Source organism: Miniopterus schreibersii (assembly GCF_964146895.1).
Source record: "Miniopterus schreibersii genome assembly, chromosome: 8".
Taxonomy (NCBI): Eukaryota; Metazoa; Chordata; class Mammalia; order Chiroptera; family Miniopteridae; genus Miniopterus; species Miniopterus schreibersii.
Genome location: NC_138109.1, coordinates 75305584 through 75320282, shown reverse-complemented (window position 1 = coordinate 75320282; position 14699 = coordinate 75305584). Strand labels below are relative to the sequence as shown.

The window sequence follows — 14699 nt, the reverse complement described above, 5'->3', positions numbered from 1 at the left end:
ATTAATTTTGGTTGTTTCTCTTTCCTACTTTTCAAATGTGGCTACTAGAAAAATTTCAATTACATGTGTGACTCACATTGTGTTTCTATTTGGCAGTGCTCACCTAAAATTGCGTGGTCCACCTTGGCGGCCACTAGTCGGGTGTGGCTATTTAAATCATCTACATTTAAATTAAATTTAAAGTTCAGTTCATCAGTCACATTAGCCACATTTCAAGTTCTTAATGACCACATGTGGCCAGTGGTCACCAGATTTGATGTTGTGAGTTCGGGAGAGCCTTGTCTCTGCAGAATGCACTCACCTAGTAACTTCTATATTGCTCTAAATGTTTGTTTGTTTTAACAGTCTGTCCTGAACTTGTTTGTATTAGTTTATGCTATCAACTTTACTCTCTAGCCCAGCTGTAGGCCCAAGTACCTTCGATTTTGTTCCAATCCTAGGTTTTGCTGGAGAGGTGGAAGTAGCAGGGCCATATGAATAAGTCCTGAAGGAGTCTCATTTGATAATTATAAATGGTCCATCGCAAGCACACAGTGGATGCTTTAAATAGCACTGTTTCTCTAGCAGTGAAAGGCCATAAAGAGGCTCTCACCAGCCTGCTTGAATGGCTAAGTTAGTGTAGGCCAAGCTAAGATCATTGATGTGGTAAGCCAAACTCTAATTCAATATTTATGAGCTCCCAAGTCGAGTTATGATTCTGAAAAGGACCAAAGTTCAGCCAAGGGGCCAAATAAGGTGGAAATAATATTGGAAATACATTGAGCATGTCCTAACTGAGATCCCCTTAGCAATAGAAATAATCCTACCCACAGAGGCTCTCCGTACATGGCTAGGGGTCCCAGGGTGTGCAAATGCAGTGTGTCAGAGGACACGTCGATCGCAGGCCCACTATTCAGTGACAGTAAAACTCCATCCAATGGAATGAAGAAAACAGAAGCCTGGGCAAGCCGTGAACTTCTCTCCTCCTCTCTCTGCTCTCTCTCTTCTCAGACTTGCTGCTTCCTCCCAGCCAGCCGTCCCTCTGTCCATCCCCTTCTTGGCACAGCTCTGGTCTTCACCTTCTTGTCCTCTCTGCCCCTGTCTTCTCCCAAAGTGGGAGGCTCTGAGCCCCACAGGGATGATCCAGGGCATTCATGCTCCTTGCTGTTCTTTGGAGCAAAAGTCAGAGAACAGGTTACAGGGTGTTCAGATTTAGCTTCTTGGCTGAGTGGCTCCGTCATCAGAAACAGGTCCAAATACATCAGCAGCAGGTTTCTGGTACCACCCAGAGCTCATGTAGGCCTTCATATGAATTAAGGAAAGGTGCACTTTCCACCAGGAAGGGTTCTTAGCTTGGGGTCCTCCCAGCAAAGTCGGAGACAAAGACCTGGGGGTGGATAGTTTATGGGGATGTGACACCAGGAAGCAGGAGTGGGAAAAGAGCAAGAGGGACTCAGGGCAAGAGGAAAGGCCAGGAGATGAGGTGTCGAAGAGCCGATGACCAGTGTAGGGAACTTGGGCTCTGCTCTGCTGAGATTTTGGGGGAATAGAATTGTCCCTCTGAAGGTTAAGAGTCTGTGGCATTTACCCCTGATTCCAAGTCTTCTAGGTTGAGGACTTCCCAGGAGATAAAGTCCCTGCACATCCCGGTGCCCCAATGGGCTGTGTGGCGAGTGTGGAGGGGCAGGCACTTGGCCTGGGATTTGTCAGAAGCACAGCTGATGCTCACCACGGCTGCCAGGACTTCTCAGGGGGCATGAGCACGTGCACAGGACACGAGAAGTGGGCAGGAGCTGGGTTTCTGCTCCCATTCACCCCCTGGGCCAGGTCGGATCTGTGGGACTATCTGTGGTGTGGTTGCAGGATCATTTCTGAGAAGGTACAAGCAGGCCTATGATGCCACAGTGCTCTGGTGGCCTCCCTTCAGGACAGACAAAAAAGACTGCAGCTTCCCTAGAGAATAACAGGAAAAATGGCCTGGGAGATGAAGAAACTGACAAATTAGAACACACTAAAAAAATATAACAAAAAGTAAAAACTGGGCCTGGACTTAGCCTAGAGCTACCTACTCACACTGCCTGGAACCCACTGAAATCCTGAAACCTCAAGGTTCTCGGCCCCACCGGGATTCTGTCCACAGGCACATTCACCCTGGAAGCAATAGACACCCTTCTGAGGCCCAGTCCCAGGCAAGCTCATTATTGATCTAAAGGACATCTAACCAACAACTGGCTCTGCACCCTGTGGGACCAGAAATGCAACACCCTCCAGGGCCAGAGACGGAAGAAAGCAGAGCTCATCAGGGAGGCGGAGGTGAGGAACAGGGTGCCTAGGCCTCGCCACCTGCCAGATTTGTGTCTCCTTAAGGAAATACCCAAGGCCAGGAGAGGAAGGGAGACTATGTTTAGAGCTCACCAAAATGATGCAACACAATTGCTCCCTCTCACTCCAGAGACAGGACTCTCGGTCTGCCTGGAACATCTCCCTACCTCACTTCTCACTGTGGGACCACTGCCCACAGGAGCTATGGCAATGAGCCTTCCCAGGCCCTTAGGCCCCCCACTCACTGGAGGACAGCATGAGGGCTGTGTTCATCTAGGGCATTGGGCTGGGAGGTAAGAAAGGGGTTAAAATGCTGAGTAAATAAATAAATGATAATTTTTTTTAAATTGCCCTAAATATACTAATGGCCTATTTATGATAAATTGGAACTCTAAGTGTCTTATACTGTCAAGCACCCTCATAATGTTTAAAAACTGGACATTTTTGTAATAATTTTGGAAAAAGAGGGAATTTCAATAACACTAGCAGGAGCTAGGAAATGGCGGGAAGGCCCCAAATCTCAGTCTAACTCAAAACCTTTGGGACTTTTTATCTTCACAATTTTCAAATCAATTTCCTCTCTAAAAGACACTATGTGCCAACCACACAAAGATCTGGGTCAAAAAACAAAACAACAACAACAACAACGAAGGCCTATTCACATAAATGACTTCATGTGTTCAGAACTGAGGAGGTAAATTTCTTCAATCCACTGTACATTTAAAACTGCTCAAGATTTTAAATGAGGAGAAGGAAGGAGTGGTATGGATATACTGGGATCTTTTTATAGTACTGGAGCATGAAAATGTTAATTAAAGGAATCTCAGAATCAGAGAGGATCTGAGAAAGGAAGGAGCATGAATTTAATTTTAAGTGTTTCATCAGGCTAGGGGGAAAAAGACAGTTTCATGCATTGCTTGCAGCAATTCTCAGGAACTGCATGGGCCCCCAGAAAAGCTCCTGTTGAAATGGTAAAGTGTTTGATTTAATGACACCCTCTCAGCCCCATAAAAAGCCCCTTAATACTTAAGAGCACACATTAGCAAATCTTTGAACATTAAATGAGCATAACAAAAGGTTCGATAGCATTCCAAAGGATTCTTCAAAGAGCCACACATATCCATTTTTCTTAAGCAGAATTAAAGAAAGAAAAAAAAAGGCAGCAACAGGTCTTAGCAGTTGTGCACATTGACTTCGCAAAAAGGTTCCCAAACCTAGCCTTGCTCTGTTCCTCAGCATCCGCCAAGCGAGCCTTCATTACGACATATCCAGTAAACAATAATACAATAAATGACTACTGTTTCTACCCTTACTGGGGACCCCACTTTGCTCAGAGAGTTCGCATACAAGTTCTTAAGTCCTCTTAATGCTCTACAAGAGAGGCATCCCTATTTCTACTTTGCAAAGTGAGGAAGCTGAGTCACAGGACGGTTAAGCAAATTGCCCACAAACAGTTAGCTAGTGAGTAGGAAAGGTGGGTCCTGATCCCAAGTCTGTGTGTCTCTTAGGTCAAATCTTCTGCAGGATGTCACCTTAGAACAATGAATAGAAACATACACATGCCCAAGATCATCCAGTCAGACCAGACATGGACGGGAACACTCAGTCCCCATCCTTGATTCTGCTCCAGAGACACGCTGCATCCCACACTCTGATGGCCAGGCATGAGTGATTTTGACTGGTTCATGCCCACAGCAGTCAAAGTCCCTGAGTTGCAAGAGGTAGAAACCTATTTCAGTCAACAAAAGCAAAGGCATTTTCTCAAAAGGAGTCACAGAATCAGTGAGAAGTCTGCTATGCCAGGCACAAAGTGGGCGGCTCTCGAGACTGGTGAGTTGAAATGAAACAAATTATCTCTTGCCAGAATAGATTGGCCCTGGGTCTCTCTGTCCCTCTGCTCAAATTGTCCTGGTTTGGTTCAGAGAGTGTCCACTGGGAAAGATATCATTTCAGAAAATGAAATCATGTACTGGTAGCTGGGGTACTGTGTCACCCAACTCCAGGGGACACCATAAATTCTAATGTGAATGGTCTGCCCTCTGGTTGCACAACAGGCCAGCAGTGCTAATGAATCCCAGGCTGCCCCTCTGAACCCTTTGCACTTGTGAGATACACTGCCCACACACACCACTCACTCCTCACAGTTTGCTTTCTCTATAGCTTAGTTATGGCATCTTCTCCAGGTGGACTGGAAGATTCTTAAGGACAAGATCCAGATGTTAACATCTCTATTTCCAATACCACATCATACAGAATAGTAATTTCCAATAAACCCCTTATATTCACAACAAAATACATATTTCCTTTTAAACATGAATGGACCAGTATACATGGTGCAATGAAATGGGCACATCTGCCATCTGGCACACACCATGTTTGCACACGATCCTTAAGGAAGGATAGATATGCTGGAGACACGGGCATTTAACAGAAGCCAAAGTCTATACTAAGCATGGTCTCCTGGTAGAAATTCAGTCGCAGATTGCCCTGGGGAGGCCTTTTTAAAGAAAGATTATCCTCATGCTCCTGGTATTGTTCCAGGAGGACAGCTGCTCATGCCCCAGCCGTGCTGCCCCTGGGCCAACACACCTTTTAATGTGGAGAGTTTGGTCTGTCTCCAGATATTTACTGAACAGATGCCGTGTGAAGCAGGAAGCCTCTGTGTCATTAAAAGAGCTCAGTAGCTAACACGAGTAAGCATTTACTCACCGCCATCCTTCTCTCCCACCCCTCCTCCCTCATTCCCGTTGGCTGTTCTGAGTGGCTCATTCCCTAATCCAGGCTCTAGCGTCAGCACTTCCCAGGCCCAGACACTCCCGGCAGGTAGAGGATTACAATACTGAGCAAGAATGAAGGTGGTTGGCAGACCCGTGTCCTGACTCGATCTGCTCAGTCAGTGACCTCATTAGTAACCATATATCGCAGCGGGCTGTGTGTTAGACTCTGCGCAGTGTACTGGGAACCATGCAAACAAGAAGGCACAAAAGCCCAGTCTAGTGAAGGAAGCAGCCCTGTAAACAAATGGTTACAATTCCGGGTGGTCGGTGATTCAAACGGTTCACATACTGTTCTTGTCTGCTGTTGTATCCAGCCCCTAGCACAGTGCCTGGTCTATATGGATGGCCCCAGTGCTGTGGATTGGTGGATGAGTATATTGATGGCTAACCCTTATTGAGTGCTTCACAGGTGCCAGGTGCTGCTATAAGAGTTTTACATGTATTAACTCATTTGGCGTTCACGAGGACCCTGTGAGGTGGATGTTATTATCACCTGCGTTTCCTGATAGGAAAACTGAGGCTCAGAAAGGTTGGGTGACTTGCTCAGTTAGTAGGACAAAGAGCCAAGATTCAAACTCAGCCTGGATAGTCTGGCCCTGGAGTCTGTACTCTTAGCCTCTGCTTATAATATGCTACATGCACAGTGCTGGGGAATCACAGAGGAGGCAGCCACCATCTGAGGAGCTGGGCACGGTTCCATCCTTTCTGTTGATTTAATATTGACAGAGATAGACCACCCAGCACCATGATGCTTCAGGTCCTTAACTTCCTTACTTCCAACAACCATTTCCATCATTGCACCTCAACCGCTGTCTCCCATCTCCACTCTGCATCACCAGTAAATGCACCACTGCTAAAATCTCAGTGTCAAGGCTTTTGACCTCTGGCTTCACCATATCCTTCCAGGTTCCTATTCCAGGACCTTAATTGCAATACTGGACACCACCACTCTTTTTGCTATTAACCAACTCCTCCAACCTTCATCTAGTTCCTTACCCTCCTTAGACTCCAGGGTCTGTTATCATAACCTTTCCCCTGCACCTATGCCTAGCAGCCTTGCCATTCTCTCCTTATCATTTTTGTCCAGTAAAACTCCAATCCAACCATCCACCCTCTCCATTCTTGCATCAGAGACACTGAATGTTGCTGAGAAAATATACTTCTGAGCTAACCAGGCAATCTTTAAATTCATGGCCACAAACCTCAAAGGAGCACTCAACACTGACTAGTAGTCCTTGTGTTTTCCAAGTAAATTTATTCCCCACTGTCTATAACTATTATATGCCATCGTCTTGCTCCTCAAAGGACCAGAGTCCTCACCCTCAGTTTCCCCTATATCTTTGCCCATCACCTTCACTGAGAAAACAGGACCTTCACTGCCTTTGGTCCACTGGCCAATCTACAAAACGACCTACATCTGAACATGTTTTCTTGCTGTGTGCTCCCCTCAAAGGCAAATCCCTCCCAGCCCACATTCTTAAACACTTCATTCCTACAGTTATTCCCTTTCTTCTGCATCTTCAATCCCCCTCTCTCTACAAGATCATTCCCTTCAAATGACAAACATGGTCAATATCTCCCATCGTAGGTAAAGAAACAAGCCGCTCAACCCCACACCGCCCCTCTGGTTGTCGTTCATTCTTTTTCTGCTTCTCTCTAGAGAAAACCTTTTTTACTTTCTCACTTCCATATAACTCTCCAACCCATCCCATCTGGGCATTTGTTCTCACTTCTCCAATGATCTTGTCAAGGTCACTAAGTGACATCTATGTTGCCAAGTCTACTGCACATTTTGTCCTTAAACAAATTCTTAGCATCATTCAACACAGTTGATAATACACTTCTTTATTTTTTAATTGATGAGAGAGAGAGAGAGAAACATTGATGTGAGAGAGAAACATAGATTGGTTGCCTACATAATGTGCCCTGACCAGGGATCGAACCTGAACCCGAACCTGGGTTTGTGCCCTGACTGGGAATCCAATCCACCGATTTTTGCTGTATGGGAGGACACTCCAACTAACTGAGCCATACTGGTCAGGTCCATACCCTCCTTTTTTGAAGAACATACATCTCCTGGCTCCTTCGATCCTACTTCTTGTTGCCCTGGGCTCCACAGCCATTCCTTCTTGGTCACCTTGGCTGGCTTCTCCTCCTCTACCCCTCTCCTGAATGTTAGGGGGCCTCAGGAGTGGTCCTGGCACTTTTCCCTTCTCCACCTATTAATTTTATTTTCCTAGGGGGTGAAGGTCCCATACTGTCCCATGGCCTTATCACCATATGCATGTTGATGACTCCAATATTCATAGCTCTATCCCTAACCTCTTTCAAAAATTCCAGAATCATGTGTCCAAGTGCTCTCAGGAACCATTGAAAATCACCCCCAGAGATAGAGCTCTTTAGTCACCACCACCACCACCCCACAAACTTCTTCCTCCCCAGGCTCCCCAGGCTCAGTAAATGGCACCCCAATCCACCCAGATGCTCAAGCCTAAACCCGCCCTTGGCCTCATTCTCCACATGCAACTCCTCAGTGGGTCCTGCCTCCCAGTACAGTCATGATCTTACTTGTTTTCTCCATCTCCACCATCACGCTTCACCGATCATCGCTCACCGTAGCCCCTGGATGGCTTCCATTCCAGGCCTCTCCACACATTGTCATTTGACTTGTTACCACCTTTCTCCTTGCCATGTCCTCAAGGTCCCTAAAGGTCTGTCTCCCCTCAAGTTTTTCAGTCTCTTCTCAGCACAGGCCCTTTGGCTCACTGTTCTTCAGCACACTCATCTCCCCCTGTGCTTCCCTCCCAAACTCCTCCATATCAGGGCCTTTGTCCCCATTTTGGTGCCCTGAGGCTCTCCTCTCCCAGCTCCTTGAATGCTCACCTGGTGAGCTCCCTCAGGGCTTAGCCCCAACATCATCTCCTTGGGGATACCTTCCCTGACCGGCCATCCTATCACACACGGCACCTCCCAGCACATGCTTTTAGAAACATTTATTGAGTGCTCCCCAGACATTGTTATTAGTGCTTTACATGAATAAATTCTTTTATTTTTCGCAGCTTGATGAAATGGGCACTGTTATTGTCATTATTACACTCATCTTAAAAACAAGGAAACAGAGCCTAAGGAGGTAATAACTGTTCAAGGTCTAACAGTTACAAGAGAGTCTTAGGATTTAACCCTGCACAGTGGGCCCCAGCCTGACCTCTTCACCATCACACCACCTGCCTCACTCACCTTGCCTGAGGTCTCCTTCTTGCACTTTTTACTGTCTAGCTCCTGTCTTGTTTAGCTATTTATGTGCTGCCAGTCTCCTCGTTAGAACAGAAACAGTGTTTGCACAAAGAGCTTTTCTTCATCGCTGGATCCCCGGGGCACAGTGAGCACAGATAACGTGAGAAGTCATTGTTGTTTTAAACAGTTGAATAACACTATGTATGTTTTGTACATTTTTCAGAGCAGATTTATTATGCGGGCCCTGTCAATAATTACTCATTCGATATTCCCCAGGTAAGGTTTTGGTTTTCTGTTTTATTTCATTATTTAATTATTATATGGAGCAGTTTCTCGGAGGACAGAAGGAGGGATGGAGGGGAGGCAGAAGGGGGGACAGAGAACCAAAGAGTTTAACCTTCATAGGCCCTCAGGAGGAAAACCCTCTCTCTGTAAAGCTCATACTTCATAGTGGGCACTTTCAAATGTTTGACACACTGGTTTTTTCATTTTGGTATTGGACATTTTACGTCATGTCGGACCCTTGGGGATCCTCTGGGTAGACACCTCCCACCCAGAGGGATGCGGGCATCCTGCCCCCGCAGGATTGCGCTGTCTGCGGGGTCCCCACACGGCTGGGGCTGCTGGGGTGTGGGCGGCAGGCACCGGCTTGCTGTCTTTTGAGCTCTGTAAGCCTGGCCTTTATGAGAAAGGAAGAAACACACAACCATGAGGGCTTAAAGGTGCCCCCGTTACCATCTGCGCCTGCCCTTCAGGGGCTGCCACCAAGTAAATAAAGTGCTCATGTCCTGAGCCTTCACTGGAGAACCTCGCAGCTGAGAGTAGAATTTTCCATGAATTCCATTTTTCTCAAAATGATGTGACTTTATTAGATGGCTGCATTCAAGCAGCCCTGACATAGGTAATACATTTCCAATACGCTACACCTGACCGAATCTTATGGAACAACATAAAAAGAATCACAAAAATGCAATAATTATTTTTTTTGTTTTAATGCCATCCTTTCTTTCCTCCAGAAGGGTCTCCTTCTCCATAAAGAACTTGTTTAACTTAGTTTCATTTCTCTTGCATGTTTCCTTTCTGTCCCGGCCTCTGGGTTCCTAAGGTCACAGCCTTCATGTCCCTGGACCATCCGGGACTTGCACTAGCATTGCTCGGGCAGCTGGGGGTTTTCTTCTCCAGACTTTTCTCTGCCAGCCTTTCAGTATAATATTTTGCAAACGCCCTTCACTTCTAAAATGTGGGGCCTAATCCTCCAGATAGATTTTTCTTTAAATCTTTGCTATTTAAATTCTTTTCCTTCACCCATTTTCTTTCTGACCTCCTCCCTCACCGCCGCGCACACACACACACACACACACACACACACACACACACACACTGGAGAGTGACTTAAAATTTGCAAACAATTGATTTTCATCTTGCATTATTGGCTTTTTTAAAATAAACACATTCCCTTTAGCAATTGCTCTGAAATAGGGGGCAAAAACTTCTTGCAGCCGTGGAAGCCCCTTGAAAGAAAATTTACCAGAGCTGTAAAAGCTTTATTGCCAGGACTCTTGGATAACGGTGCTCAACGAGATTGGTGCCCAATGTGAGGGCAAAGATGCAGTCAGGTCTCCCGGCCCTGGGTCTGGGTGGTCACGCATCCAAAGGCTGTCTTTGCCTGGTCCTCCTGCCTCCTCCTTTTCTGAAGCCTGAGCCTGGGACGCAGAAACCTGGCCACCCCTGACCCCGCCCCCGGCTGCTGACACCCTGCCAGACCCAACAGGGGAAATAACCCTCGTGGGACACAGGCGGCCTGTCACATAAGCAGCAGAGGCAGCTGGAGGCCTTAATCCCCACGTGGGCTCCCATGTTGGCCGAGGACCAGCTGCAGGCAGCTCAGGCTTCCCTGGCTGACAGCCAGCCTGCAAGGCTCAAAGACTTTGCTTCCTAATATGGGACAGAGACAGTGCGAAGCCTTTTGGTTTTAAAAGATCCCTTCCTCCCATCAAATCCCCTGGAGATGGGCTCTGTGCTAATTCTGTCCCTGCTTGGCTGAAAACTTTTCCACTCAGCAGTGAGTCTTGAGTGTCTTGTGTTCTTTACTTTTCATAACCAGTGCCTGAGCCCAGGCTGCAAGCCCTCCGGGAGCCCCACGTCTGTCTATGGCTGCTGTTTTCTGAATTAGAACTGGAGATCCGTGGGCTTCCAAAGCACACGGACAACTTGTAGGTACAGCCTGAACTGCATAAGTGCCAAGGACTATGAGTTCCTAACTCACAAATTCAATACTCCTCTCGACAGCAGAAGGGCCACTGCTCTCTGTCCCTTGTCCCTACTCTGTCCCTCCTGTCTTCTAGCATGTCTTTCCACCGGCCTAGAGCTGGGCACAGTTGCCTAAAGACTCTTGCCTCTTAAACCAGAATATGTATAGCTTGTAACTCATAATCTAGAAACCTTTCCTTCAAATACTACATCTTTTCTAGGCTTATAAAGCAATAATAAAAGCTTTATTTTGTTTTCAATAATTTTAAAGGGTATGTACATAAATGCACAAGGACAGTTAAAGAAAAATGGGTGATGATAATGATGATAATTAAACATAATCAGATGCAAATTTGAGCTGGTTTCTACTCATAATTAATTCTCTTGCTTTTACACTGCTTTGGTTAAATCCCTAACACTGCTTCTGTAACCACAGCTGCTCCATATTTGAGCAACCAGACCCACAGGAGCCTCTCGGTCACAGAATCCTCAAGCTGAACGGTGCCTGAGGTGTTCTAATCAATCCTCATGCCCAAGTCGCCATCCTGAGTGGAACTTGGGTGTCTCAATACAATTTTCAGTGGTGGGAACCCGCTTGATCCTGAACCTCTGCTAATTGCTAGCAAGTTTTTCTCTTCTAACAAAAACCTACTTTTCATGCAACTTCTACCCAGCGGTCTGATTTATTCCTTCCCTCTGGCTTACACAGATTAGGCTCCTTTCCTTCCTCCGGGGACAGGCACATCAAAGATGTCCCAGGAGTCTCCTGCATCCTTCCCTCTTGGGCCCTTTGCGCTGCTTAGCACTGCTGTCGCCTGCCCCCGCCTGTTCCTCTCCAGACTGCTGAGTCTACAGACACTTAGCACACGGACCTGTGGGGGCTGGGCAGGCCTTCTGCTGGGAGCAGAGCAGATGCGGTCAACCCCTGGGTTCTTCCTGCAGCTCCGCACAGGCCTGTGTAGCCGCCACTAATACAGACAAAAGGACTCCTCTGTGGAGTGTTGTTGCCAAAAAGGAACCTAAAAGGCAGCGCTACTTTTTCTGACAGAGCATGTTGCTTTCATACAGTTGAATTTTGCTCCCCCAGAGGTCTTCCCTGTCTCAGCAGGTGACACCTTATCCTTCCAGTGGCTCAGGCCAGGTCCTTGCGGTCACCCTAACCCCTCTTTCTCTCCCACCCACATGGGTTTCCTCAGCAAGTCATATAGACTCTTCTTACAAAATCTATCAAGAATCCAACCCCCACTCCATCTCCACCACCTGCTCCAAACCTTCACCGTCTCTCACCTGGCTTGCTGCAGTCCCCTCCCACCTGCTCTTCCTGCCACCCTCTCTCACTGCAGCCTCTTGTCAGAGGCAGCCACAGGGACCCTGTCAACATCTACCAGGTCAGACCACTCCTCTGGGGAAAACACCCTCCTCATCAGCATCCTTTTCTTAATTGAAGGCAGCATCCCATGGCCAATGAGGCCTCCTGCCCTCATTTCCTCTCCCTCCCCCTGGGGTTCCGTCTCCCTGAAATCCCACTGACCACTTCACTGGTCCTCATGCATGGGAACCAGCCCCCGAGCAGCATGGTGAGCTCCCGCACCTTCTCTGCCCGGCTGCCCTGACTGCCCAACTTCAAATTGCAAGTCTGCACCAGCCCCACCCTGCCCTGCCCTGCCCTGCCCTACCCTGCCCAGCATTCCCGCCACCCCCTTCCCTGCTCAAGTTTTCTGTGTAACGTCAGCATGTGACATAACACATACACAACTAATGATCACGGGTGGTGTCTGTCCCTCTCTGCGAGCCCACAAGCTTCACAGGGCGAGGTTTGGTTTATCAGCTTCCACTTTATCCCCGGTGTCCACAGCAGGGCCTGCACATAGAAGGTGCTCTTCAACGAATGGTCGATTGTTCTATGGGTCAGCACCTCATGCTTTCCCTGTGTCCCTTTCAGGGAGAATACCAGCTTTTGCTGAAACTGTACAATGAAAACCATTCCACGGTGGCCTGTGCCAATGCCACTGTCATCTGCTCCTGAGCCGCTCAAAAGCACAGCAGCGTGCCTCGTGGCATCCCCTGGCATCTCAAACTGAACCAACTGAGTAAGCGGAACCAGTGGACCACAAAGAGACCTCTGAGTCACAGAATCTACGAGAAGGCTTGCAAAGGCACAGGCACTGACGTGTTAGCCCCAGTACCAGGGGCCCAGACTCCACACGCGGAACCAAGAGCCCGAAATTACCTGCTTCTCGGGAGCCCCCTGGTAGCCACCGAGCAGTCCTGAGGGCCCACCCACACCAGATGCCCTCTAAGTGGTCACCTCACACCAGATGCCCTGCTTTGCAGCTCCTTAGGAGTACTTCCTCAGTTACTCAGAATAAAGAAAACTTGCCCACAATTGTTCATGGTTCATTAAAGAACCTGAGTATAGTTCTGTAGTTATAATGTCATTTCCTGCAGACACAGTGCAGGGGGCTGGCACAGACTAAGAGATTCAGGAGGATGGTGGCCCTGCTAAAGTTAGCGCACTAGGGAAATGTGCCCATCCTTGTGCTGGACAAGGCCCACGCCATGGGCCATGGGGTGGAGAAGCTGATGAAACCAAACTTAACGGGTAACTGCTGAACTGTGTGCCAGGCCCTACACTCAGCACCTCGTATACTCCAGGGAGCAAAACAGGCACTGTCCTGTACTCGAATAAATGTGTCCCTGTGGGCCAGTGGACACATTTAGAGCACCTTAATGCCCTCATAATGGGCAGGCTGTTAAAGCCAGTTTAGCAGTCCCGTCTTCGCCTGTCCTGGGATGTGCAGAGCCGAATGGTGGGCTCCTCAGCCCCTTCATGATCCCGTTCCCTCTCCCCCACCCACTCCTTCCAGTGTCCCTGGGCCCAAGGCCTGTCTGGCCCTGTTGCTCCTACTAAGGGGCTCGAGTTGTGTGACTGAGTTGACTTCATCACTTGCAGGTCTTTTCTATCCATGAAAGTGCCACTATATTAGAGATTAAAAGAGGAAGAAACTCCACAGTTTAAAAATATCCATCGCTATTAATTACTTTCTATATAATTAAACTACCTAGAATAGCAACCCATGAATGCCTGGTGAATCAAAACTTTAAAACCAGAACCTGAGGTTTATGGAAAGAAAATTACAGTAGTGGCCTCGCCTATGTCCCTAAATGCTCAGGAGACAAGACCAGCTGTGGCCGTGCCAGGCTCAGGAGCACACTTCTGATCACACACAGGGTGATACTGCTGTGCACACAAACAGCAAGCTGAGTTTCTGATCCTTCACCGTCCCTCCAGCGAGACTCTGCCCTGCACCCTCTTCAGCAAGCACCCCTATTCCAGCGAAGGCCCTGCGTGGATTCCGGGTACCCACGTGTTCCAACAGCTCAGCACAGCCGCCAGCCTTCCAAAGACAGCTGAGGAACAGGGAGCGAGCTCTCTTTTTAGTTTTCTGCAGCTCAGCCATTCCCTTTCCTATTCTTTGCCCTCTTCTGAAAATTCAACAATATGTATAGGTGTGCGATTGAGAGGATGTCAGATGCTATAGGTTTGGGTTAAACAAGGGTTGTCATTCACGGCGCTGACCTTAGCCACGACTGGGTACACAGCAGTTGCTCTAAGGATGTTGTGATTTGAGAGAAAAAGAAAGTGTTTATGGCCCAAAATATATCTGTCCTTAGTGTCCTGTCATGGGCCTTAAATTTCACGGTGAATTTCTCTCCTGCAATAAGAAAATTACTCACTGTTTACAAGTCTCCTACTCAAGTACAAACAGTCCTGGCTGGAGAAACAGCCAAAACCATTACCACTCTTTAACCCTCTGGCGGAAAACAGCAACTAGAATGAAGCTGGGAACTGCCACCGGGGCGGCCGAGGTATTGAGGGGGGCACGCCAGGCGAGCTCTCTCAGGTGACCCGCCTCTGTGTGCACCTGGGGCTGGGGGACGAGTGTGAGCTAACAGAGAACTTAATTTACTTCTCATTTTCTCATAAACAGAGTTTGCTACTGTTTCAAAATCACCATCAGGTATTCATTCTAAAGGTTTCTCCTCAGGAAACTTCCCTAAAAAATGCCAGTTGGTTCAAGATTATGCTACGCCGCGGAACCAAAGAACCCCACGGAAATCAGCCAGCCCCAGTCA

At 47.8% G+C, this 14699-nt stretch overlaps 1 protein-coding gene across 1 annotated transcript in view; it reads left to right on the top strand.

Annotated features, from left to right (window-relative positions):
* Positions 1 to 12978, top strand: part of LY86 (lymphocyte antigen 86) — a 61605-nt gene extending 48627 nt beyond the window's left edge. Inside the window, exons 4-5 of the mRNA XM_081144840.1 lie at positions 8536 to 8588; positions 12505 to 12978. Coding sequence (XP_081000966.1) covers positions 8536 to 8588; positions 12505 to 12588 — 137 coding nt within the window. The 3' untranslated portion in view covers positions 12589 to 12978. The remainder of the gene's footprint in view (positions 1 to 8535; positions 8589 to 12504) is intronic.
* The last annotated feature ends 1721 nt before the right edge of the window (positions 12979 to 14699 follow it).